Consider the following 27,933-nt stretch of genomic DNA (forward strand, 5'->3'; position numbering starts at 1 on the left):
TTTGAAAAAGAAACGATTGGTCTTTCAGTTATCATTAGGTATAAATAAACCTATAGGCTGGGTGTGGTGGCTCACACCTGTAATCCCAGCACTTTGGGAGGCCAAGGTGGGTGGATTGTTTGAGTGCAGGAGTTTGAGACCAGCCTGGACAACATAGCAAGACCTGGTCTCATTAAAAAAAAGAATAACAATAAAGAAAAAAAAAAAGAAAAAAAAGAAAAAGAAAAAGAAAAAAAACCCCAGTAATTTCTATGAAAAAAAAAAAAAAAAATCCAGAAAAAAGGCTTAGAATAAACTCTCAAGTTGACTGAATAAGCTGGACTTTGGTTGCTTAGATGTTTAACTGAAACAGTTCAGGTTGACAGTTCCCAATGGCTGATCTATGGGTGAGTTATATTTGAATCAACTGCAGTTTTTTTTTATTTAATAAAATAGATTCTAAAGCTTTCTTTTAGACATGCAGAATCCAAATGCCCAAGAGGTGAGGCCAGAGAACTAGTATTTTAAATAAATGATCTAGATTTGGGAACTATTCTACCTTGAATTATAATGAAACAAAGGTGGCTGGGTGCGGTGGCTCATGCCTGTAATCCCAGAACTTTGGGAGGCTGAGGTGGGTGGATCACCTAAGGTCAGGAGTTCAAGACCAGCCTTACCAACATGGAGAAACCCTGTGTCTACTAAAAATACAAAAAAAAAAAAAAAAAAAAAAGGCGAGGTATGGTGGCGCATCCCTGTAATCCCAGCTACTTGGGAGGCTGAGGCAGGAGAATCACTTGAACCTGGGAGGCGGAGGTTGCAGTGAGCCGAGATCGTGCCATTGCACTCCAGCCTGCGCAACAAGAGCAAAACTCTGTCTCAAAAAAAAAAAAAAAAGGTATGACTATTCTCTCTGAGCAGGCAAACTACTCTCAGATTGGAGAATGTTAACATTTTAGACCCAGACTAGGGAACTAGGAAAAGGCTGTGGGCCAATGTTCTGACTTTCTCAGAAAACCATCAAGCTGCAGACACCACATGATGAATGGGACTTAGTCCAGTGTAAGGTGGTAGTACCCATGTTTAAAAATAACAAGGTCAGGCCGGGTGTGGTGGCTCACGCCTGTAATCCCAGCACTTCAGAAGGCTGAGGCAGGCGCATTGCGAGGTCAGGAGATCAAGACCATCCTGGCCAACATGGTGGAACCCCACCTCTACTAAAAATACAAAAAATCAGCTGGGTGTGGTGGCACACGCCTGTAGTCTCAGCTACTTGGGAGGCTGAGGCAGGAGAATTGCTTGAACCCGGGAGGTGGAGGTTGCAGTGAGCTGAGATCACGCCACTGTACTCCAGCCTGGGCGACAGAGTGAGACCAGGGGGTGGGGGTTAAGTTCCTTTCGCAATTAGTTGAAGTCTTGGCAGCCAACTTTCAACCATTTTTGCTCCAGACAGAGAACTTCAGTTTCTCCTAACCTAGGCAGTCAGTACCGTTGTAGAGCAGCGGACTAAGATGTCTATTGTTTCCCCTTTTCAGATAGAGATATCCAGTGAACCAGTCCTTTCACACATCCTTTCACCACCTTGGAATGTCCACTAGTAACAGGAACACAGAGAAGCAAAGGGTCAGAGCGACCCCTGACCTGCCATGCAGTGTTCCCTCAGAGAAAGCAAGAGGGAAAGAACAAGTTGAGCCTGCTTCCTCATCCCAGCAACCATGGGGACACTGTGGAGGGTCTCTGGGCCTGGCTCCTGCTTCATTGCTTATCTGGCTGGTCACTGCTCCATAATGAAAGGCTCCGTGCACTGACTGGAAGGGACAAAATACCATAAGCAGGGCTGATGCCACACGGGTGCCAGTGCTGGATGTCTGTTGACAGGGGCATGTGACCTACATCAGAGGACACAGAATTGCAGTGTACCATCTGCACCCTGCTTCCAAATCATTTTTTTTTTTTTTGAGATGGAGTTTTGATCTTGTTGCCAAGGCTGGAGTGCAATGGTGTGATCTCGGCTCACCGCAATCTCCACCTCCTGGATTCAAGTGACTCTCCTGCCTCAGCCTCCTGAGTAGCTGGGATTACAGGCATACGCCACCACGCCCAGCTAATTTTGTATTTTTAGTAGAGACAGGGTTTCTCCATGTTGGTCAGGCTGGTCTTGAACTCCCGACCTCAGGTGATCTACCCACCTCGGCCTCCCAGAGTGCTGGGATTACAGGCATGAGCCACCATGCCCGGCCCAAATCATTTTTAAAAAATTGAACCAGTTGCCAACTTTTAAGCGCCAACAGACCACCCATAGAAATCAAGATTTCCATTTCTCTTGACAAATATAAGACCTACCACCTTGGGCGTTCATCCTCACAGTTCCTGTCACTTCGCTACTGCTCCTCAATGCTGAGGATGAGGGTTGATCACCACTGATCATTGTAAATCCAGTTCACACCACTTTTTATTCACATTACCTATTTGGCTCCTATAGACCACTGAAGTTGTCACTTCTCCATCCCTTCTACCCCTTGCCTATATCCACAGGATCCTTCATGGGACTCCATTTGTTCCCCACAAGGTCCAAGAGATCACACCCACATTCTCAGCATCTTTGGACTGCACAAACTGAATGGCAACACAAAGAAGAAAACGATGAATCTTCAGCCAATATTTGGAATAGTGGCTACATCTACTGGCTTATGATCAGTTACAGGATTCCAAACTCCTAGGATATTTATTTACCCACTCTTACTCCTTCCTCCCATTAAAGAAAAAAGATAACTTAGTAGACAGTAGTTGGGTCTACAGTAATTTTATTGTAACAGAGAAACCAGGCCGCAATAAGTCTACATGGTTAGAGCAGATGGTGGTTCTTTCCAGTGGGTGAAGCCTGAACCCAGCTAGCAGCACACAAAGCCTAGAATATCCTCTTTCCTGGTAGCACCCTGTGCCACGACTCACGGTGTGAGATGAGTGGCTGTATACCACATTCAACAAAGGGAGGAGGTCCAACTGGGCAGAGACAACATCCCAACCAGAGAAACTTACACAATCATTCAAGAGGATGCCTAAAGTACAGTTTCCTACTCTCCACTATTCTTTGCTGAGAAAGGTGAGGGTATGGCATCAGCAGAAAATTTTGTTCTTCATTCTTAAATAAATCTCGATAGGATGGAGTTGATGGTCAGTCAAGCAGTAGAATGGGATGAAAATCTGCAGTAGTTAAAAATGTTTGTACATAAGGAAAAGAACAGCAATGACAAGGGAGAAAAAGAGAGCCTTCTCTTTTTCTTACATAAGACAGGAAACTGCATTATTTTCCTTGCTGGAGTGGCAGCAGCCTCATTGGTTTTCATAAAACATCATTTCTGCAGTGCGGCCTGTTGATAAGGTTGCTCCAAGATGGGAGGACAGACACAAGGCCGACTGTTCACGACAGAACTAGGTCTTCTCTCAAAGCCTCTAACGTGTGCTATTTCTCACAAGGAACCTGACACTTCAGTTAAAGCTTCTGAAATATTGCAATGGCATAATTGACAGGTTTTTTGGTGCGATGACTTTCTTGCACATGTAAACTCTTTGAGAAAAGTTGGAGATAAAAGGACAGGGGAAAGAGTTTGGTTTAATGTTCCAGACACCAGCCATGGATTCCTCTGCCCTGTGTCACTACATGTTCTTTTCGGAGAAACATTCAAATGCTGAGTGTTACACACTGTGGTTGAAAGAAATGATCCACTCACCACCATCCACCCTCTCTCATCGTCTGTGTGAAGCTCTCAATAGCAGAGGCTGAAGACAGAAAGGTTGTCTCTGTTTCCTTGCACCAGGGACATTACTTGGTGACCTGGTGAATGGCATGGGCAAGGTAGCCCACGTTGCCAGAGGTGACCCCTGCCACAGAGATGCGGCCGTCCTTGGTCATGTAGATGGAGAACTCCTTGGTCAGTCGCTCCACCTGCAGAGAAGAAAGAGTTTGGGTACCTCTTCCCAGTAGGGGGGGATTCTCCCCGGCCTGGCATGGTACAGCAGCCAACTAATTAAAGTTCTATTTCCTCGCTTAAACCCTGTTCCCAGAATTTGCTGCTAACTTGGAATAAAATAAAAATAAAAAGCTACTTTAAGGCTGGGCGTGGTGGCTCACGCCTGTAATCCCAGCTATTCAGGAGACTGAGGCAGGAGAATAGCTGGAACCTGGAACCTGGGAGGCAGAGGCTGCAGTGAGCCGAGATTGCACCACTGCACTCCAGTCTGGGTGACAGAGTGCAAAAAAAAAAAAAAAAAAGCTACTTTAAAGTAGGATGATGAATTCTGAGGCATAAATAGATGGGGAAAAACACCTTTAGATTCAGCAGAGCCAGGATTCAATTACGAAACAGCTATTTCTCCTGTTGCTCTCTTGGGAGAAGCAACAGTGATCATGGACATGATCAAAACAAGCTCTGCTCTTTAGAAGTTTGTGAGTTCATGGGTGATACAGAGAGGTAAACAACTAAAAAAAAAAAAAGAAAGCAAGCCAAATAAATGCTAAAAAGTATTACAATACTTTTACCTAAAAGGGCTCCAAAATAACTGTTTTAACTATTTTTAGGTTAACTTTGAATAGGTGGGTGATCTATGAAGAATCCTTCTGGGGCTGGGCTCAGTGGCTCACACCCGTAATCCCAGTAGTTTGGGAGACCAATGTGGGCGGATCGCTTGAGTCCAGGAGTTCAAGACAAGCCTGGGCAACATGGCAAAGCTACGTCTCTACAAAAAATATAAAAATTAGCCAGGTGTGGTGGCATTCAATTGTAGTCCCAGCTGCTCGGGAGGCTGAGGCAGGAGGATCACTTAAGCCCTGGGAGGTGGAGGTCGCAGTGAGCTGAGATTGCACCACTACACTCCAGCCTGGGTGTCAGAGCAAGACTGTCTCAAAACAAAAACAAAAACAAAACAAAACAAAACAAAACAAAAAACCCAAAAACATTAAATAAAAAAGAAAAAAGAAAAAAAAAAAGAATCCTTCTGGTTTGCAAAGACTGATCAGTTAGTCTGCTGCAGAGAAATCAGAATCACTCACCTGTTCAGGCTTTAACCCTGTGAAACAGAACATGCCAATTTGGTCAGTGATGTGTTGCCAGTTGTGGGTGGAACCCTCCTTCTTCAGGTTGGAGACCAGTTGAGTCCGCATGCCAATGATGCGGTCGGCCATGCCTTTCACTTCTTGCAACCTGTAAAGAAATCCCGGGATGCAGCTCATTCTGCCTAAGCACTGACAGATATGCCAGAGTTCGCAGCATTTTTACCCCCCACCTGAGCGCTCCCCTAGCGTGCCTCAATTCTCAGGCCATGAGTGAATCACATGCTGCCACTGGCCAGGTAAGAAAGCTATTTTATAGCATTCTGTTTTGTATCAGAACACTATTTCCATCAGGCAACTAAAACAGTTAACACATTTGAGTAGAGACAGTCCTTGACTTACAGTTTTTCAACTTTATGATGGCACAAAAGCAATATGCATTCAATAGAAACTGTACTTTAAGTATCCATACAGCCATTTTGTTTCTTTCAGTATGTTATTGAATAAATTACATGAGACATTCAGCACTTCATTATAAAATGGCTTTGTGTTAGATGATTTTGCTCAACTGTAGTCTAATACCTGTTCTGAGCATGTTTAAAGTATGCTAGGGTAAGCTATGACGTTTGGTAGGTTAAGCGTATTAAATGCATTTTCTTTTCTTTCCTTTTTCTAAAAAAAATAATGTAGAGATGGGGTTTGGCCATGTTGCCCGGTTTGGTTTCAAACTCCGAGGTTCAAGCAATCCTCCTGCTTTGGCCTCCCAAAGTGCTGGGATTACAAATGTTAGCCACCACGCCTGGCCCGTTTTTTTTTTTTAAAGATACAGGGTCTCAGTCTATCACCCAGCTGGAGTACAATGGTATGATCATGGCTCACTGCAGGCTCAATCTTCTAGGCTCAAGTGATCCTCCTGCCTCAGCCTCCCAAGGGGTGGGACCACAAGTGCATTCCACCATGCCTCGCTAATTTTTTTTTTTTTGTAGAGACAGGGTCTCCCTATTTGCCCAGGTTGGTCTGGAACTCCTGGGCTCAGGTGATTCTCCCACTTTAGCCTCCCAAAGTGCCAGGATTACAGACATAAGCCTGGCCTTAAATGCATTTTTAATTTATGACAGGCTTACTGGGATGTAACCCCATTGTAATTGCATACGTATTAAGAAAAGTGAATGAATCACTCTAAAACCTACTAAGATTAAGGTAAAAGCTGTGGGTTAAACAAAAAAAATGACCTTATTTTTGACATGGATGAAATATACATTCTCATCTCCACAATTGAGACAATATACTACGAATCTACAATGAGCGAAGCTATCGTAGGTGGTGAAACCGTCTCTAATAAAAATACAGAAATTAGCCAGGCATGGCGGTGGGTGCCTGTGATCCCAGCTCAGGGGAGCCTGAGACAGAAGAATTGCTTGAACCCATGAGGCGGAGGTTGCAGTGAGCTGAGATTGTGGCACTGCACTCCAGCCCGGGCCACAGAGCAAGATTCTCTCAAAAACAACAACAACAACAAGAAAGTCATGTGTGTATCTTTCTCATCGGATTATAACCACCCGGAGGGTAGTCATTAACACAGTCTGGCATCTTTGTCTACTACAAACTCTCAAATTGTGTATTGAAATGCATGCACTAAAAAAAATCTTCATAACCAGAGAATATGAAAATATTTTAGAAAATATTAAGTAAAAAAAGTTTAGTATAATTCTAAGTGACAAAACCAAAACCAGTCCTGCTCATACATATATAACAGTATGTCACAACTACAGATAACAACGGGTGGCTGGGCCCGGTGGTTCACGCCTGTAATCCCAGTACTTTGGGAGGCCGAGACGAGTGGATTACCTAAGGTCGGGAGTTCGAGACCGGCCTGATCAACATGGAGAAACCCTGTCTCTACTAAAAATACAAAATTAGCTGGCCATGGTAGCACATGCCTGTAATCCCAGCTACTCAGGAGGCTGAGGCAGGAGAATCGCTTGAACCCAGGAGGCGGAGGTTGCAGTGAGGCAAGATTGTGCCATTGCACTCCAGCCTGGGCAACAAGAGCAAAACTGTCTCAAAAACAAACAAACAAACAAACAAAACAAAACAAAACAAAAAACCCGAAAAACCACACACACAAACTTAAAAAACAAATAAACAAAAAACAAACAAACAATGGGCAAGGGAAAAAAAAAAGCTGAGTTAGAATAGCTAGAGTTATGGTTAATTTTTTCCCTTTCACAAACTTTCTGAAATATACTTACATGTTAATATCATCCTGCAAAAAAATATGACTTAAAAAGTAGTCAATTTTTTGGTAAGTCTAGCGTGAACCTATTATATCATAAAGAACTATCCTGAGCTGGGTGCAGTGGCTCACAGCTGTAATCCCAGCACTTTGGAAGGCTGAGGTGGGAGGATGACTTGAGCCCAGGAGTTTGAGACTGGCCTGGATAACACAGTGAGACCTTGTCTTTAAAAAAAAATCAAAAGGAAAAAACAAAACAAAACAAAACAAAAAAACAAAAAAAAATATCCTGAACCAGACTCTTACTTAGTATTTACTTTAATGTTCATGACACAGAAACTGAAGACAGAAAAATAGTTGCAACATGATGACTAGGGGAGGTACATATCAAGTTTCTTAGAGATAGCAGATTTAGCTTTTCTACCCAAGAGCTGCTCAGAGATGTGATCTCTCAACTAAGCAGCTACACAGGATAAACTCATGTAACAAATCACGCCTTCCACAGGCATCATGGTTTTATGAAGAGTAGGGGTTGGCATACTTTCTGTAAATGGCCAAAGAGTAATTATTTTAGGCTTTACGGGCCATAGGGTCTCTGCCTGCTACAACTGCTCACTTGGCCATGGCAGCAAAGAAGTAGCTATACAAAACGCATAAATAGATGGGTCCAATAAAGCTTTATTTACAAGAATAGGGAGCAAACTGGATTGACTCTCAGAACAGTTTGCCAACCCCTTTCTGGAGCAGTGTTTTCTAAATTATGTGTCATGACCCATTGGTAGGTTATATTTTTATTTTTTTATTTTCTTTTAATAGAGACACAGTCTTGCTATGTTGCCCAGGCTGGTCTCGAACTCTTGGGTTCAAGGGATCCACCCACCTTGGCCTCCCAAAATGCATGCTGGGATTACAGGTGTGAACCACGTTGCCTGGCTTAGTATGTTAAATTCAACTTAGTAAGATGCAATTGGCTGGGCACAGCGGCCTTAAATATATTTCTTATGTGGATTGTGGTCAAAAAGATTGAGTAACACTAATTCACAGAACGGATGTTGAGAGTCAGATAGTACAGATAATAAAAAACAGGCTGAGTGCAGTGGCTCACACCTGCAATCTCAGCACTTAGGGAGTCTGTGGTGGGAGGATCATTTGAGCCCAGGGGTTTGAGGAGACCAGCCTGGGCAAGACAGTCAAGTCCCTGTCTCTACAATAAAACACAAAGAAATGCAAAAATACTGATTCAATGCTAGCAATTATTAGGACACAAACAAAAATATGTTTTTAAGGAAGTTTTCCTATGTAAGGTACTTAATTTAAAGCAGATTCTATTTAACGTAGAGATAACGGAATAAAAGGAACTACCAATTAAAAATTATGTCTGTCTCTTACAGAGAAATACCAACTAATTTGGTTCAAAGTGCTAACAAATACTTGGGAGGCTGAGGCTGGAGAACTGTTAGAGGCCGGAAGTACAAAGTTACAGTGACTTAGGATTGCAACACTGCACTCCAGCTTGGGTGACAGAGCAAGACCCTGTCTCAACCAATCTCTCTCTCTCTCTCTCTCTCTCTATATATATATATATATTTTTTTTTGTTTGTTTGTTTGTTTGTTTGAAATGGAGTTTTGCTCTTGTTGCCCAGGCTGGAGTGCAATGGTGCAATCTCAGCTCACTGCAACCTCCGCCTCCCAGGTTCAAGCAATTCTCCTGCCTCAGCCTCCCAAGTAGCTGGGATTACAGGTATGCACCAACCACACCTGGCTAATTGTGTATTTTCTTTTCTTTTCTTTTCTTTTTTTTTTTTGAGACGGAGTCTTGCTCTGTCGCCCAAGCTGGAGTGCAGTGGCCGGATCTCAGCTCACTGCAAGCTCTGCCTCCCGGGTTTACGCCATTCTCCTGCCTCAGCCTCCCGAGTAGCTGGGACTACAGGCACCAGCCACCTCGCCCGGCTAGCTTTTTGTATTTTTTAGTAGAGACGGGGTTTCACCATGTTAGCCAGGATGGTCTCGAACTCCTGACCTCGTGATCCGCCCGTCTCGGCCTCCCAAAGTGCTGGGATTACAGGCTTGAGCCACCGCGCCTGGCCTAATTTTGTATTTTCAGTAGAGACGGGGTTTCTCCATGTTGGTCAGGCTGGTCTCGAACTTCCAACCTCAGGTGATCCACTCAGCTCGGCCTCCCAAAGTACTGGGATTACAGGCATGAGCCAACGCGCCCAGCCTCAGTTTTTAAAAAAAGGAATGCACATTTTTTGCTCCTTTCCCTGCCTTTGCATATGGAATCTATGGGGTACTGTATATCACTAGAGGTCAGTTAAAAACTAGCTTTGAAGGAGCAGTGGTGGGAACAGGTGGGTGGCTGGAGAGTGGCATAAGCCTTTACCATTGTTTTCGCAAATCTGGGGTGTTCAGAATGGCAGCAGCAATCCGGGCCCCATTGAGGGGAGGGTTGGAATACATGGGACGGATCAAGATCTTCAACTGTGACTCTACCCTTTTGGCTTCATCCGCATCTTTGCAGACCATAGTGAAGGCTCCTACACGCTCACCTGAAAGACAAAAATGGATCTCGTCTTCTACTTCTACTATCTAATCTGCTAAAGCAAATCATGAGTGTATTTGCTACATTTTATCTGTTTCCATCCAAAGGACCCCAAAATAACTTTATTATAAATAAAAAGCTTTCAACAACCAGAATGGTGAACTGAGGCACAAGGAAGTTTTGAGTACTCAGAGTATTCAAAGTTATTTTTTATTGTATCTATCTTCTTGGCTGATGGATTTGTTACTTTTTGTTTAGAGAAGCAGTCATCAGTTTCTTTTGCTGGAAAAATTTAAGAATACTGAAGAATATATGGCTAAGAAAATCAGTAAAATCTACGATACCAGTCTTTCATCTTAGGGTAGGGAGGGATGTGGACATGGATGGAGACACACACACACACACACACACACACACACACCCCCACAAGCTCTATGCCTTCGTGGCATTCTCTCCCAGCATGAGAACATGTGTAGCTTACCATATAAGCCCATGTTCTTGGCGTATGATTGGCAGAGACAAACATTAATGCCCTGTTCGATGAAGTGGCGCACAGCCCAGGCATCCTTATCACCATCACCACTGGCAAAGCCTTGGTAGGCCATGTCAAAGAATGCAAACAGATTCCTTTTCTGAGAAGGAACAAAAAATCGAAGCTTCAGCAGTCTGTCTGAAGAGGCCCTAGATGTTTATAAAAATCTGAAAGATGTTTCTGTGAGGTGGGCATGGTCCCAATAAGCACAGTAAGCCTTTTCTGGGGCTAACGTAATCCTGGAAGACTCATCTTACACCCAGGGCTCACGAGACAACCTCATTAGAACCATTTTATCTTGAAAGTGCTTTCCAAATGCTGTTTCTGTCTCATTCTGTGTGCAGCTTAGATTTGACAGAAGTTAAAGAAAGGGAAACAGACCAGGCATGGTGGCCCATGTCTATAATCCCTGCACTTTGGGAGGCCAAGGTGGGAGGACTGCTTGAGCCCAGGAGTTTGAGATCAGCCTGGGCAACAAAGTGAGATGCTGTCTCTATAAAAACTAGAAAGAATTAGCCAGGCAGGTGTGGCACACATGTCTGCAGTCCCAGCGACTCAGGGGCTGAGCTAGGAGGATTGTTTGAACCCTGGAGGTAGAGGTTGCTGTGAGCCATGACTGTGCCACTGTGTTCTGGTTTAAGGCGACAGAGTGAGACTCTGTCTCAAAAGAAAAAAAAAAGAGAGAGAGAAAAGAAAGGGAAATGAAAAGGAGTGAAAAGGGAAAACAGGGAGATGAGACAACAGGAATAATATTTTCCTCTCTAGGAATTTTGACTAGTGTCTTCTCTGACAGCTGTCTACACTTTTAGAGTGATCATGGCGATGCTGCAAAGGAAAGGCCATGAAAAAGTGTTTAAACAGAACACTAAGCAACCACTGACCAGGGTGAATGTAGGCATCAACAGCAGACATCCTGGGGTCAGTAGACAGGTTTTATCAGAGTTCCCTACATCCAGGATGAGGAAAAAAATTATTTTCTTTTTTCTTTTTCAGAGACAGAGTTTTGCTCTTGTTGCTCAGGCTGGAGTGCAGTGGCACGATCTCGGCTCACCACAATCTCCACCTCCTGGGTTCAAGTGATTCTCCTGCCTCAGCCTACCAAGTAGCTAGGATTACAGGCATGGGCCACTACGCCCAGTTAATTTTGTATTTTTAGTAGAGACAGGGTTTCTCCATGTTGGCCAGGCTGGTCTCGAACTGACCTCAGGTGAGCCACTTGCCTAGGCCTCCCAAAGTGCTGGGATTACAGGCGTGAGCCACTGCGCCTGGCCAGAAAAAATTACTTTCAAATGCTCGTGCGTCATCAATCCCAGAACTGCTAATCACGCAAATGGGGAGCCCTTTTCTGGCAGCTTATCCACCTGTATGGACATTTCACGCAGGTTCAAGGTTAAGACTCTCTGTTAAGACATTGCCAAATTAAGCCTCCAAAGCTGGTTACTAAACACAGAACTGTCGCCAGTGAGTTCATCCTCCTCACCTTCACCACTGTTGCTATTTCCTTCCATTGTTCCGGACGCGGGTCCACTCCCGTGGGATTGTGGGCGCAGGCATGCAGAAGAAGAACACTCTGCTCTGGTATTTTCTAAAGAGAAAAACAGCCAAGAGATGACTTTGAAGCTTTAAGGCAAACAGTTTATCTGAAATGCCACAGGATTGTCATCATTTGATAGGTAACAAAGGTAACCAGAAGTCTGGGAATCACCTCTTCTCCAGTATTTTAACTCAGATATTGGAACACGGTGGGAGACATCAAATGTCTGCAAGCAAGGAGTTTTATTCTCACCCTGAAAGCCACACTTACTGAAATATCCTCCACAGCGCCTGTGAAGTCAAAACCACAAGTCTTGGGGTCATAATACCGATAACCTTGTAGCTGCATGCCAGCATCCCTGAAGATGGGTGTGTGGTTTCCCCAGCTTGGTTTGGGCAGAAAGACATCTCGGCTGAACTTAAAAAATCTTTGCTAAAAGATGGGACGAAAGGAAACAGAAAAATGAACAAAGGAGACGCAAAAAAATGTTGACGTGTTTTACTGAGGGAACATTTTTCTCCACTGAAACCCAGTTTCTCTCAATGGTTGAGCAGTATTGACTCAGCAGTAAGACTGCCTGGGTTGGAATAGTCTCCGACAGTTATACTGGCTGTATAGCCAAGGACCTTTCTGGGTCTTGCTTTCTTCAGTTGTAAATGGGGTTAATTGTACCTCTGTCACAGGGATTAAACAAATTAAAATGCAAAAGCTCTCTAGTAAATAGTTTCTAGTGAACTTTATCTTCATCACTAATATATCTTTCTTGTAATTTCTTCAAAGTCCTTTCATTTTTTCATCAGAGAATAGGACATCTGCAAATTCATGGAAAGAAGAAATCTACTTCTGCATCAACAGTCAAATATACATATAATAGGAAGCCCTGTCGTCTGGAATTTATAGTTCTTTCCTGAAGAAGCTTCCAGACTCACCAGAAAACTGGCTCCGATCCTTAAGGCTCCAGTTCCAGAAATGGTCTGCACAGTGACAAACTGAAGAAGAGACATCCACGGTCAGTGATGTGCAACACTCTCTATACAGGACCAGCCCAGGGGCACTGCTCTGTCCAGGACCCTTCTGTACTTCAGAAGCTCATTCTTTATGGCCTGTTAGTATCATTCATGTTACATGGGAAACTTTCAGAACACAAAAATTCCTCCCCAGTATGAAAAAGGGGTGAATTATATAAAAGATATAAAAAGACACTGAGAGGCTGGGTGTGGTGGCTCATGCCTGTAATCCCAGAACTTTAGGAGGCCAAGGTGGGTGAATCGCCTGAGGTCAGGAGTTCATGACCAGCCTGGCAAACATGGCGAGATCCTGTCTCTACTAAAAACACAAAAATTAGCTGGGCATGGTGGCGCACACCTGTAATCCCAGCTACTCGAAAGGTTGAGGCACGAGAATTGCTTGAACCTGCAAGGTGGAGGGTGCAGTGAGCCGAAATTGTGCCACTGCATTCTAGCGTGGGTGAAAGAGTGAGACTCTGTCTCAAAAATAAATAAACAAATAAAAAGATACCGAGAATAGTCACTACATTAAGACATTACTCTAGAATTATACAAAGTAGAATGACTCTCTGAACATCAAAGTTCCTTGAAAAGCAAGTCAACAAATATACAAGGATATTACAACATTTTAAAGGTTTTCTGGTCAGGCGCAGTGGCTCATGCCTGTAATGCCAAGACTTTGGGAGACCGAGTTGGGCGGATCACCTGAGGTTGGGAGTTCGAGATTAGCCTGATCAACATGGAGAAACCCTGTCTCAACTGAAAATACAAAATTAGCTGGGTGTGGTAGCACATGCCTGTAATCTCATCTAATCGGGAAGGCTGAGGCAGGAGAATCGCTTGAACCTGGGAGGCGGAGATTGCAGTGAGCTGAGGTCGTGCCATTGCACTCCAGCCTGGGCAACAAGAGCGAAACTCCATCTCAAAATAAATAAATAAGTAAATAAATAAATGAAGGTTTTCTAAGAGGTCCCCTTCTATGTGTTTTCATAATCTGAAAATATTCATGTTTTGGGTAATAGGAAGATGCCTGAGGTGACTCTGCTTATTCAAATTGGTCAGCTTTAAGGGACAAACAAGAAATCACTGTAGGTTTAAGAGGTTTTCATTAGCTGTTTTTAAAGGCACTGTAGAAGTACAAGGCTTTACAAAGCACAAATGTATTTTTCTGGACTGGGGTGGCAGTAGATTAAAGAGGGAAACACCCAACTAAAAACTTATTTTTAAATAGTTTGTCTCTGCAAACTTTGGCATGATGGAAATAAAAACCTCACTGTAGGTCCAATAATACTATGATTCACAAAGGCACAACAGCTTTTTTTTTTTTTTTTTTGAGACAGGTTCTTGCTCTGTCACCCAGGCTACAGTACAATGGCATAAACTCGGTTCATTGCAACTTCCAACTCCTGGCTTCCAGCAATCCTCCCACATCAGCCTCTCCAGTAGCTGGGACTACAGGCGTGCGCCACCACATCTAGCTAATTTTTGTATTTTTAGTAGAGACGGGGGGCTCACCATATTGGTCAGGCTGTTCTTGAACTCCTGACCTTAGGTGATCCACCCGCCTCGGCCCCCGAAAGTGTTGGGATTACAGGCGTGAGCCACTGCACGCGGCTGAGGCACAACTTATAAAAGACAAGTTAATGTTATTTTAAGGTAGGCCAGTTTCATACTTAGGTTATTATCTAGATGGAGCAGAGACTAGGCAAAAAAACACATGAATTAAAAAGTACAGAAATTTTCAGGAGGGGCTAACAGGCAGTTGACTGTATGGACAGAACTAAACCACATCTATTTGACGTAGGATAATTACTACCTAACCCTGGGGTTGAGGTTGTGTGCTTTACTCTGAGTTAACAAATTCACGTGTGGACTTAGACCAGTCTTGTAAATAAAGTGTATTTATTCTGGCTTTTCAGAGGGGGAAGGGAAGAGAAAACATTGACTTAAAGTTGCTAGTTTGTATGTTTCTTCACTCCCCAGGCTCACCCAGAAAAACATACAAATGCACTCATTAAAAAACATGTTTTTTTCCAAAATAAAGTGAACCACAACGTGCACGAGTTCACATGTTGGGAGCGTGGTCTTTTTTCTGTGTCCACATGGGCTGTGAAGGGATAGCAGAGGGCTGCCAGACTGGTTCAGCGCCCACAGTCCACCCATGGCTTGTTTCCTGCTTTTGCTGCTTCTGTGCAAGTTGGAAGCTTAGGACATGAGGGTTTGGGCTAATTGCAGGCCTAAAACTTGGCATAGTTAACATCTCTAAAGCATATTCAATGTAAAATGAACATAAGCAGGTAGAGACTAACAGCAAAAGTAACATCAAATCTATCAGTCAAATGACTACCACATTTTCAGGATTACTAGTAGTACATTTTTGGAATTGGTGTCATGTAGATTATTTTATTTAATGATGGCAATTTACTATCAAATAAGAATTATTAGAAATAGTGTGGCCTCCTCAAAACAATCATTACACACAAAATAAGTTATCTTTTCATATTTCTTAAATTTTTTTTTTTGAGACAGAGTTTTGCTCTTGTTGCCTAGGCTGGAGTGCAATGGTGCGATTTCGGCTCACCGCAACCTCCACCCTCCAGGTTCAAGTGATTCTCCTGCCTCAGCCTCCCGAGTAGCTGGGATTACAGGCATGCGCCACCACGCCTGGCTAATTTTGCATTTTTAGTAGAGACGGGGTTTCTCCATGTTGGTCAGGCTGGGCTCGAACTCCTGACCTCAGATGATCCGCCCGCCTTGGCCTGCCAAAGTGCTGGGATTACAGGTGTGAGTCACCACACCTGGCCTAAAATTGTTTAAATAACTACAAATTTGTTAAAGACCTGGGATGATGCCAGAGCCTGCTCAGCTTACCCGGCCACTCTTCAAGACTTCGCTGTTCTCACCCAGGGCTAGTTCTGCAGATGCCTTGCAAAATTCAGCCAGTCCCCCAATAGGCAGGTATTCCTTGTCCAAATTTTTTGCGGCAATCTGGGCCTCGGCCTAGACAAGAGAAAATACATTCATTGAGTTTCTTCTCCTTACTTGGAATTACTATGATTAATATTTAAAGTTTTATAAGTTAAGTTTTGGAGGTAAAGTCTTTTTTTTGAGACGGAGTTTTGCTCTGTCACCCACGCTGGAGTACAGTGATGTGATCTCGGCTCACTGTAACCTCCACCTCCTGGGTTTAAGTGATTGTCCTGCCTCAGCCTCCCAAGTACCTGGGACTACAGGCACCTGCCACCATGCCCGGCTAATTTTGTATTTTTAGTAGATATGGGGTTTCACTATGTTGGCCAGGCTGGTCTCAAACTCCTGACCTCAGGTGATCCACCTGCCTCAGCCTCCCAAAGTGCTGGGACTATAGGCGTGAGCCACTGCGCCTGGCCAAACCTTTTTTTAAAATTTGAAGTTACTCTCCGAGAAGAAGGGTAGGTAGAATGCTTGATAGTTTATATTGAAGAACAGAAATACTTACTTTTTAAAATTGTAATTTTATTGTTTAAGTTAAGTTTTATGTGGATGGGTATGGTCTCTCTTGGTTACAATTTAACATAAAATGAGATTCTTGGAATGCACAAAACCAAGGTTTAAGAGCATCACCTAAAATAGATATAAGATGATTAAATCAAACTAAATACATAAAGGAGAAGCATTTCAAGCTATATGCCAGTCTAAGAACTTCAAAGGGTTAACAGTGATAGTCACACATCTTCGTGCTTTGGCATTGGACGCCTGGCTGTCCCTTACTAGTTGTGTTACCCTAGGCAAGTTATTTAGCCTTCCTGTGCCTTGGTTTCCTCCTCTGTTAAATGGAGGAACTATTTCTACCTCTCACAGTGTTGAGAAGTGTGAATGAGGGAATGTACAATAGTGCTTGGTTGTGATGCAGGTTGCAGTAGCAAATACTTACTGAATAACTTAAAAAATTAGTCTAAGGGGATTTGTTACATTATTTAGTTAATGAATAAAGATGCTACTAATAAAAATATAACAAAAGAGGTGAAAAAAATTCCATAGCTCAGCAGGAAGAAAGGACGGAGCATGCCTGTGTACAAAGGTTTGATTAAGGTAATCATAGGTAGAGAAAGGGAAAATAACAATAGTAATCCACGAAGAGCTATTCCTCTCACCAAGAGACAGTGCTTAAAGTCTTGGTCACCTTGTGCACCTTCAGGATTAAACTAGGCATAGCTAAGCATTTCTAAAGCATATTTAATGTCTATTTTACAGATGATCACAGAACCATAGAAAGTTCAATCTTGGAAAAAAACAGATGGTTCCAACCTCTTACCTTTACAGCCAAGGAGACTATCGCCCAGAAAACCCGAGTGATTCATGCCATTAGTGCCAGAACTAAAGCCCAGGGCTCCTGATCCCCGGTCCAGCACTATTCCTGCCACTGTCCAGGGCTCTCTTCAGTTTATTCATCCCACTCAGAAGGAGATGAACGGTAAGCTCACCTTGCGGACGCTAGGCAGCACATAAGGCTTTCCGTTATCATCCCGGTAGGCACCAACTCCCAGATTCATCTTTTTGCTATTGGTGTCCCTCTTAAAGGCTTCAGTGACTCCCAGAATGGGATCTGGAGGTCCCATTTCCACATGGGTCCACCAGGAGCTGAAATGAGAAATACATTAGCTCGATCCCATTAGCTAGATCCAAGATCTATTTTACTTATTTATTTATGAGATAGACTCTTGCTCTGTCGCCCAGGCTGCAGTGCAGTGGTGCTATCTTGGCTCACTGCAGCGTTTGCTTCTTGGGCTCAAGTGATTCTCCCGCTCCAGCCTCCCGAGTAGCTGGGATTACAGGCACGCACCACCACACCAGCTAATTTTTGTATTTTTAGTGGAGACAGGGTTTCACCATGTTGGCCAGGCTGGTTTCGAACTCCAGACCTCAGGTGATCCCCACTGCACCCGGCCATATTACTCTTATATGTTTAAAATTATGAAAACTACAAATTTGTGTTAAATGAAATTGAATTGCTATTCTGACAAACTTTATTTATTTATTTATTTTGAGAAAGAGTCTCACTCTGTCACCCAGGCTGGAGTGTACTGGTGCGATCCTGGCTCACTGCAGTCTCTGCCTCCTGGGTTCAAACAATTATGCCTCAGCCTCCATGAGCCAAAACAGTATTGATTTACAGAAAATTGAGCAGATAGTACAGTCCCATCTACCCTTACCCCCAGGTTTCCCCTATTAACATTTTACATTGGTATGGCACATTTGTTACAATTAATGAATCCATACTGATACATTATTATTATTATTATTATTTTTGAGATGCAGTTTCCCTCTTTGTCACCCAGGCTGGAGTGCAATGACATGATCTCAGCTCACTGCAACCTCTGCCTCCCGCGTTCAAGTGATTCTCCCACCTCAGCCTCCCGAGTAGCTGGGATTACAGGTGACCACCACCATACCCAGCTAATTTTTGTATTTTTGGTAGAGACGGGGTTTCACCATGTTGGCCAGGCTGGTCTCAAACTCCCGACCTCAGGTGATCCACTCGCCTTGGCCTCCCAAAGTGCTGGGATTACAGGCCTGAGCCACCGTGCCTGGCCCATACATTATTAAGTCCACACATTATTTAGATTTCCTTAGTTTTTACCTATTTCTGTTCCACGATTCCATCTAGGACACCACGTTACACTTAGCTGCAGGTCTCCATAAGCTTCTCTTGGCTGTGACAATTTTGGGAATGCGGGTCAGGTATCTTGTAGGATGCCCCTCTACCGGAATTTGTCTGATGTTTTTCTTATTAGACTGGGGATATAGGCTTTCGGGAGAACAGTAATTGTATTTTGTAATATGCCAGCTTGACAACAATTTCTTTTTCTTTTATTTTTTTTTGTCCAGGCGGTGGGGGATAGAATCTCACTCTGCCGCCCAGGCAGTATAGTGGCGCGATTTTGTCTCACTGCAAACTCCGCCTCCTGGGTTCAAGTGAGTCTCCTGCCTCAGCCTCCCAAGTAGCTGGGATTACAGGTGCCCACTACTACACCCAGCTAATTTTTGTATTTTTAGTAGAGATGGGGTTTTACCACGTTGGCCAGGCTGGTCTTGAACTCCTGACCTCATGTGATTTGCCCGCCTCAGCCTCCCAAAGTGAGGATTACAGGCGTGAGCCACTGAGCCCGGCCTTGAACACAATTTCTAAGATCTTTAGGGTAACTTATACTTTTGGTCTAATATTACAATGAATTGATTAACAGATTATTATTCATTGCACACCTCATTTCTAAGATAGACTACAGACACATTGATTACCAAGTATAATTTAAAATTTATATACCTTTGCTTATTTTTACATGCTCAAGAGGCTATAGCTTTGAGTCATTAAAATAAAAAGATCTTTCCTTGTTGCCACTTGAAGGAGGTATAAAAGGGATATATGCGGCGGTAGAAGTTGTGCTGCGTGTGTTCACAAGTTTTGCCAGTCTGCTTAGAATGCTTGTGTAGGACTGACATCACCACCCTCCCTTCTTACTTTTCTCTGGGAAATAGAAGCTACTTTGGTTAAAAGATAAGCAATGAGTGTTGAGACCACACTAGGATCAATAGTGACAAATAAATACAACTGTGTGCTTTTAAGGAAAAAGAGTAGTATTGGTCTAAAGCAGCAGTTCTCAAACTTTTGATCTTTAGATCCTGTTATACTCTTAAAACTTACTGAAAACCCCAAAGAGCTTTTATTTACGTGGGGTATAACCACTAATACTTACTATATTAGAAAAACTGAGCAGCTTGTTATACTTACTGATTCATTTGAAAATAGCAATGATGGAAACACATTGCATGCTAACATAACTAACATGGAACTAACATGTTCCCAGGGAGAACTACCATCCTAAAGGATCAGTTTGTTTTAAATATGAAAGAGCATATGAGGACAAAACTTAGAAAGTGAATTTTGTTTATTTTTTATTTTTTTGAGATGGAGTCTTGTTCTTGTCGTCCAGGCTGGAGTTCAATGGCACGATCTCAGCTCACTGCAAGCTCTGCCTCCCGGGTTCACGCCATTCTCCTGCCTCAGCCTCCCGAGTAGCTGGGACTATAGGCACCTGCCACCACGCCCGGCTAACTTTTTGTATTTTTAGTAGAGACGGGGTTTCACCATGTTAGCCAGGATGGTCTCTATCTCCTGACCTAGTGATCCGCCTGCCTTGGCCTCCCAAAGTGCTGGGATTACAAGCGTGAGCCACTGCAACCAGCCTAATTTTTGTATTTTTAGTAGAGACAGGGTTTTGCCATGTTGGCCTGGCTGATCTCGAACTCCTGACCTTGTGACCCACCCACCTCAGCCACCCAAAGTGCTGAGATTACAGGTGTGAGCCGCCCCCGGCCTGTTTTTTTAAATTTTTATTTAATTTTGAGACACAGTCTTATTCTGTCACCCAGGGTGGAGTGTAGTGGCGCAATCTCTGCTCACTGCAACCTCTGTCTCTGGGTTCAAGTGATTCTTCTGCCTCAGCCTCCCAAATAGCTGCGATTACAGGTGTGTGCCACCACGCCCGGCTAATTTTTGTATTTTCAGTAGAGACAGCGTTTCACCCTGTTGGCCAGGCTGGTCTTGAACTCCTGACCTCAAGTGATCCACCCACCTTGGCCTCCCAAAGTGCTGGGATTACAGGCGTGAGCCACTGCACCCAGATGTGAATTTTGTTTTGATTTATAGTAAGTGAATCTGAAAAGAAGTTGAGTTAACTTTTTTGTTTTTCTTTTTTAAAGAGATGGGTCTCGGCTGGGTGCAGTGGCTCACGCCTATAATCCCAGCACTTTGGGAGGCCAAGGCAGGCAGATCACCTGAGGTCACGAGTTTGAGACCAGCCTGACCAACATAGTGAAACTCCCTCTCTACGAAAAATACAAAAATTAGCTGGGCAAGGTGGCAGGCGCCTGTAATCCCAGCTACTTGGGAGGCTGAGGCATGGGAATCACTTGAACCCAGGAGGCGGAGGTTGCAGTGAGCTGAGAACGCACCACTGCACTCCTGCCTGGGTGGTAGAGGGAGACTCAGTTTCAATAAACAAACAAAGAGATGGGTCTCACTCTGTCCCCCAGGCTGCAGTGCAGGGTTGACCTCCTAGACTCAAGCCATCCTCCCACCTCAAATAGTTGGGACTACAGGTGCACACAAGTTAACATTTTAACAAAGTTTGCCCAATCTTGATGACCTAGTTTCCTTGGTTTAGTGATTAATGACTTCACCCACAATATAAAAGTTAAAGGAAAAAAACAAAACAAACAAACAAAAAAACACCTCCTGTGCAATCAGTTTAGATTGTAGAGATTCTCTGCCTTGCCAGAACACTTTTGTAGGCTTTATGATCTTCCAAAGCAATCATTAAGAACACTATGCTAAGGGCTGGGAACGTAAAGAAGAGGATAACACAATCCCTTACCACCTTAGTCCACTGTGGTGATCAGCAGGGAGCTACAAGCAATGCAGGCTGGGCACTGCAGGGAGATGATGGATAGTGATACACACCGACCCAGGGCATTATTATGGGATATTACTTATGGGAGCCCCAAGCAGAGGACCTAATAGCTTGGAGAAGGGAAGGAAAGTACTGCACAAGGTTAGGAAGGCTTCCTGGAGGACGTGACTTAGCAGCTGAATGCTAAGGCTGAAAAGAAGAGAAAAAGGGCTTTTCAAGTAGAGGCTTAAGAATAAAGGCTCACGGTGAGAAAGAGCTGGGGGTTGTTGCAGGAGAATCGCCCAAGTTCTCCTAGCAATCACTTATCCACTGTGAATCAGCCACATGTTTCAGTATGGTACCATGGAAGTTCTCCGTGTTTACCATGCTGATAAACTCGTGAATTACCTCATGAACATTTCTTTCCCAACAAAGGTTCTCTTAATGTACTTGTCAGCATTCATACACCCACTCCTCCATGGGGCATACTGGATGGCAGTACAGAGTTTAATTCATGCTCTCTTGACAAGTTAAAGACTGCTGCAGTCTCAATCACTGTAATTAATTAGTGTATACAGTCAATTCTCTGTTATTTAAGGGTAGATTATTTCCAGTTTTTTTGATTTCCCAGGCTCTTATTTCTTTTAATGGTTCTTTTAATAGTTTGCCTTGGGTAATTTCAGTACTGGGCAAACTGCATGGATTCAAATACCAGCTCAGTCATCTGCCAGCTGTGTGAGCACTGGCAAGTAAATTAAGCCTCAGCTTTCCTTACCTGTAAAATGGGGCCATAGTACTACCTATCTCGCAGGGCTGGTATAATGATGAAAAAAAACACTCAGAATCTAGATTGGCAGAGTGCGTGATGTTTGCTAATAGTCATCGTTACTAAATTATCACGGCTCCACTTTTATTTGTAACCATCCTGCATCCTAGTACAGAGCCTGGGGAGGCCAGTATGTAGAGAATTCAAGGAGCATATATAGTTGTAAGACCTTATGACCAAATGCAGGTCCTTTCTGCTTTTCTTTCTCTTTAAATACAAAGCTAATCAAGTATGGCTGTGGGGGGAGATAATGTTAATCAGTTTAACAATAACCCACAACTCTCCCACCAACTAACCTTTTCTGCTTTTCTTTTTTTGAGACAGAGTCTCACTGTGTTGCCCAGGCTGAATTGTAGTGGCGTGATCTTGGCTCACTGCAACCTCCACCTCCCGGCTTCAAGCGATTCTCCTGCCTCAGCCTCCCAAGTAGCTGGGATTATAGGTGCCTGCCACCACGCCCGGCTAATTTTTTTTATTTTTAGTAGAGATGCGGTTTTGCCATGTTGGCCAGGCTGGTCTTGAACCCCTGATCTAAAGTGATCTGCCCGCCTCAGCCTCCCAAAGTGCTGGGATTACAGGCATAAACCATCGCGCCGGCCCTTTTCTGCTTTTCAATTACTACTGCATAGTTTTTTCTAGAGTATCAGGAGACACTACCATTATTGCCCTTCCCCCTCACTAGTGTTGGTGCCAGTTCTTTTAATAGCTTGCCTCTCATTTTGTTGTTGTGGCTCTAGGTTGCTTGGCTGTTCCTAGTACCTAGGCGATAGTAAGAAGCACAGATACCTTAAACCAACTTCTGAACTGGGCCTGAAGAAAGCTTTCCTTGTGACTTATCCACAATTCAGACCCTGAAAACATGTAGCCACCTGTCTATCTACATCACTGTCATTAACTGCTGAGTGAAAGGAATACCCTGAATGTCAAGGACATACTAGATTATAAAAGAGAACACTTCTGGAAAACAGTTTTCATTTTTCAAAAGATGGCCTGGCTGGGCATAGTGGCGCTTGCCTGTAGTCCCAGCTACTCAGGATGCTGAGGTGGGAGGGTCACTTGAGCCTAGAGTTTGAGACCAGCCTGGGCTACATAGAGACTCTGTGTCAGGAAGGAAAAAAAAAAGAAAAAAGAAAAAGAAAGAACAATGGTCTGTATCCTCCAAGGCTCTCGATCAATAATAACATTGCCCACTGCTCCCTACCACAAGGAGAGAAGGCATCATTCTTGTTAAATGGTGTGAAAAGCACTTATTTTTCAAGTTCTTTAAAATGTTAAACATAGAAACTCAGAAACCATAGCCTTGAGTCTTCTGGGATATCTCTTAAGAATTCTCAACACAATTTCAAAATACTGAATTTTTAAACAATCTAAATACAGGAGCAGGGATACTCAATTTTTAAAAAAATGTAATAAATTATGTTCATTTTACAATTACAAAGCTAGTTTTGAGATTGAAAATGAAATACAGATTAAAGTACACAGGTATGAAAACCACATATCTATTGCTTGAGACAAGCTTTATAATCCAGATCACAAGGAAAGTGGTTCTTAGCCAGAGAGAGAGGAAGGGGTTGCCTAGCTAGGGAACACTGATAATTTCTGGAGACATTTCTGTTTGTTGAAACTCTGGGGGAAAGCAGATGCTACTGGCATCTAAAGGGCAGAGGCCTGGGAGGTTTTTTTTAACTTTTATTTCAGGTTCACAGGTACATGTGCGTGTCCTGGGGGTTTGGTATACAGATAATTTCATCATCTGGCTAAGAAGCATAGTACCTGACAGTTATTTTTTCTCATTCTCTCCCCTCAGGTAGGCTCCAGTGTCTGTTGTTCCCCTCCTAGAGGGATAAGATTTTTTTTTTTTTTTTGAGACAGGGTCTCACTCTGTCACCCAGGCTAGAATGCAGTGGGGTGACCACGGCTCACTGCAGCCTCTACCTCCCGGGCTCAAGTGATCCTCCGTGAGTAGCAGGGACTAGGGTACGTGCCACCATGCCTGGCTAGTTTTTTGTAGAGATGGGGTTGTGCCATATTGCCCAGGCTGGTCTCCAATCTTGGGCTCAAGTGCTCCTCCCACCTCGGCATCCCAAAGTGCCGGGATTACAGGTGTGGGCCACGGCACCTGGCCTAGAGGGAATACTCAATTTCATTAGTCCCACATTAGTAATCAGCTTTCAGCTCCTCCATGCCTTTCATTATTCCATTTCTTAACATGGTAAAGACTACACACACATTTTAAGAACTCTGATGTTTTTAAAGGAATTGAGTAGATGAAAAGAAGAGTGTTCTAGGGGCAAAAGTAATGCTGATAACCTGTGACCTAGAAAGTGATTCCTATCAGTACACTTTGGATACAGGCACAAATTCTCAAATATTGAGCAATATTGACTGGTCATCCAAGAGAGGTTAGGTACAAAGTATTCAGGTAAGCCTTTCCAATCGAAACACATTGCAATTTCCCTGGAGCTTAAGCCTACTTAAAGTTTTAGTTTTTAAACTGCTTTCCCTCACATCTTATTTTAAAATCAGAAGGGAAGTTAGTTAGCTTGCCCACAATCACAGAGCTAAAAATGGCAGAGACAATAGCACAGCTGTGATCTTTTTTTTTTTTCTTTTTTCTTGAGACACAGTCTTGCTTTGTTGCTCAGGGTGGAGTAGAGTGGCGTGATCAGCCTGGCTCTCTGCAACTCTTCACCTCTCAAGTGATCAGGCTCAAGTGATCCTCCCACCTCAGCCTCCCAAGTAGCTGGGATTCCAAGTGCACATCATCATGCCCGGCTAATTTTTTGTATTTTATGTAGAGACGGGGTCTTGCCATGTTACCCAGCTGTTCTAGAACTCCTGAGCTCAAGCAATCCATCTGCCTCAGCCTCCCAAGTGCTAGAATTACAGGTGTGAGCTACCACGCCTGGTCTGTGATCTTCTAACCAATGGTTATGGTACCACAGTTGCACACTGCATTTTTAAAGTCTCACAAGACCTGCTCAGTTATTTCACCAAAAAGTAAATAATCAGAATAATTAAAAACGAATCATTATAAATCAAAATACATTAGCATCTTTTTTTTTTTTCTTCATTGAACTGCAACTATGTCTGATCTCATGTCACTATACATTTACAATACAGGTCAACAAGCGAAAGTTATATTCGCAGTGTTTAGCTAAATGATACACTTGAATTTACAAAGAGTTCCACATATTTACAAAGAGTTCCAAGTATGCCATTGGATAAATCCTCAGTTCTTCAGAATAACACCTGACAAAGTTTTATTGTATTAGTCATTTAAATAAAAATGTCGATAAGTTCAGTTTAAGTATTTTCCACTTTTGCCACTCGGAGCTAGGTAAAGATCACTTCCACAATGGAAGGAGTGAAGTCTGATCTCCTTGCATGAACAGTTAACCTTCATGCTAAATAGGGCATCTGGTTCTATCATCAAATCAGGTATCATTGTTTAAATCTGAAGAGTAATTCCTCAACAATAGGTGCTCAACTATTTCAAGAATTTATTTTCTGGTCAGGTGGAGTCGATCAGCCTATAATCCCAACGCTTTGGGGGGCTGATGTCGGAGGAGTCTGAGACCAACATACGGAGACCCTGTGTCTACAAAAAATAAAAAATTGGCTGGGTGTGGTGGTGCGTGCCTGTAGTCCTAGCTACTTGGGAGGCTGAAGCAGGAGGATCACTTGGGCCTAGGAGGTCAGGCTGCAGTGAGCCATAATTGTGCCACTGCACTCCAGCCCGGGCGACAGAGTGAGACCCTGTATTAAAAAAAAAAAAAGAGAGATAATTTATTTTTTTCCTACATATTTTGCAGCACTATGGTTCCCCTGTGTGTTTAAGATTAGTCGAGAGAAGGAACAATAAAATCTGTAACTGGTTATGATCAATTAGTTGTAAACACCATTACACTTGGACCAGCCTATGTTCAGATTTTGATCTAAGACACAACATTAAAATGTCATACTGTATTTGTTTCTGTTGCATTAAGTGAAAAATCTGGGCTTAAAATAAAAATATCCAATATGAGAGACATGCCAGGAACTGTTAATAGTGCTGAGATGTAACAGTGAATATAAAGTAGGTGAAGTCTCCGCTCTTACGGAACTTACATTCTAGTGAGAAAAATACAGAAAAGAAACATGAGTCAGACTCTCAAACTTAAAGAATGACTAACCCTGACTCCAAGGGATTTTCACCAAGCACTAGAGCTTCAGGCGACCTAGCCAAATCCATAAAACAAGGTATTATTTTAAGATTACTACAATAGGGAAACATACTTTCTCTTGCCCGAAATTTTAAGCACTACTTTGGTTTTCCAAATTTGTTGTATAAATAACTCCTCCTGGCTCTGGTCCACTAGGTAGGCAGACTTAAAGAGCACACGTTGACAGTGGGCCAGGAAGGAGCCAAGTCAGGAAGAGAAGAAAGTGCGAAGCCCGGGCAAAACTGTACTGCCAAGGCTGTGGGGCATTGGAAAGGACAGATCGTTCTGCTGGCTGAAAGACACACAGCATACATTCAAACGAAAGGCCGAGCTACGCTTTGCTCCTTGCAGTTAATACCTGCTTGGGGGTGGTTTTAAAACTCAGTTCCTCATTAAGGTAATACTTAAGGAGAGTGCTCCAAATCGGCTTCTTGAGTTGAATTCATCGTCTGGCTCCGGTCTCCACTGGGAATGAATTACTACAGCTCGTTTCAAGCTCTGAAATTTCCCTCCATACTATTATACACGCCACAGTACGAAATTACGTTGTCATTTTTTGAGCAATGACAATTTGTCATTGTCTTTCCCTCGCCTTGTTCACAGTTGTATCGCTAGCATCTGGTCCAGAGCCTGGCTCTGAGAAACTGCAGTTACGAAATATTTACTGAATGAAAGAGCACAGGGAGATGGAGAGGAAGATTGATGGCCTCCCTGCAACCGGACCTCCTTAGGGGCAATAAGGAAAAAATAAAGGAGGCACACTACACCTCGACCCTTTCCCTAGCAAAGGCCAAACGGGCACCGGGGTCACAGGGACCTCGGGGGGTCGCAAGGTCTCGGGGATGCCGCACGCCAACGTCGCAGATGCCGGGAGGGAAGCGAGGCCCGAATGCCGACGCCCGGGAAACCTTCCTCTCGCGCGCTTCCCGCCCAGGACACACACGCGGCAGCCAGCCGCCGCCGGCCCACCGGCTCCGGCGGGCCGGGAGCCAGGACAGGTGCGCCCGCCGCCCCCAGGGCACCCTATCAAGGGCACGGGCGTCCCCGGGCGCCGCTGCCCCAGTACTCTCCGCACCCCTCCCACTTGAATGGGAGTCCGGGAGCCGCCGAGGGCCACACTTCCTTTCCCCAGGGATTGCGTTGCACGCCCTCTTGCAGGGCCCGGTGCGGGGACCAGAAGGATGAGGGATCCTGAGGGTCATTGTGGGGCACGGACGCTCAATCCTCAGTCCCCATTAAGGGAAAGCCGAGGGGGTGGCAGAAAAGTGTGTGTGTGTGTGAGTGACAGTGTGTGTTTGGGGGCCGGGAGGAGTGAATGTGCTGGGGTGCTCGCAGCTCAGCGGGGCAGGGCCATCGCCCTGGCTCCATCTCCTTTTCTCTTGGCTTACCTGGCTCTGGCAGAGGCCGCGGCGGCGAGGCCCGGGTGGAAGGCGGCGGCGATCCCGGAGAGGACGCGGCCGGAGTGCAGCAGGGCCATGGTGGACGGTAGGAGGGCAGTGGGCCGCCGCAGGACGAAGCAGAGGGCGAGCGGACACACACACAGGGAGCCGGCTCCTGTTGAAGGTAAGGACAACGACTTTCCCGGGCCAGAGC

At 44.0% G+C, this 27,933-nt stretch overlaps 1 protein-coding gene across 1 annotated transcript; it reads right to left on the reverse strand.

Annotated features, from left to right (window-relative positions):
• Window positions 1–2,766: 2,766 nt before the first annotated feature.
• On the reverse strand, window positions 2,767–27,933 carry GOT2 (glutamic-oxaloacetic transaminase 2). The gene is made up of 10 exons (XM_007993543.3): window positions 27,729–27,933; window positions 17,344–17,500; window positions 15,752–15,880; window positions 12,803–12,862; window positions 12,144–12,305; window positions 11,820–11,924; window positions 10,289–10,439; window positions 9,649–9,814; window positions 5,030–5,180; window positions 2,767–3,925 (listed from the first exon to the last, which is right to left on the reverse strand). Exons 1-10 carry the CDS (start codon window positions 27,815–27,817, stop codon window positions 3,803–3,805), a joined length of 1,293 nt encoding a protein of 430 aa, XP_007991734.1. The 5' UTR covers window positions 27,818–27,933; the 3' UTR covers window positions 2,767–3,802.

The sequence above is a fragment of the Chlorocebus sabaeus genome, chromosome 5 (genome assembly GCF_047675955.1).
Source record: "Chlorocebus sabaeus isolate Y175 chromosome 5, mChlSab1.0.hap1, whole genome shotgun sequence".
NCBI classification, from domain to species: Eukaryota; Metazoa; Chordata; class Mammalia; order Primates; family Cercopithecidae; genus Chlorocebus; species Chlorocebus sabaeus.

What these genes read in the sequence shown, in the direction of transcription:
- GOT2 (XM_007993543.3), bottom strand. Translation starts at nt 27,817, where the DNA reads ATGGCCCTGCTGCACTCCGGCCGCGTCCTCTCCGGGATCGCCGCCGCC. An exon ending in AAGTCTTGAAGAGTGGCCGG is followed by an intron (nt 12,863 to 15,751) that starts GTAAGCTGAGCA and finishes TCTCTTCTTCAG; the next exon opens with TTTGTCACTGTGCAGACCAT. An exon ending in CCAGATTTGCGAAAACAATG is followed by an intron (nt 5,181 to 9,648) that starts GTAAAGGCTTAT and finishes ATTTCTTTACAG; the next exon opens with GTTGCAAGAAGTGAAAGGCA.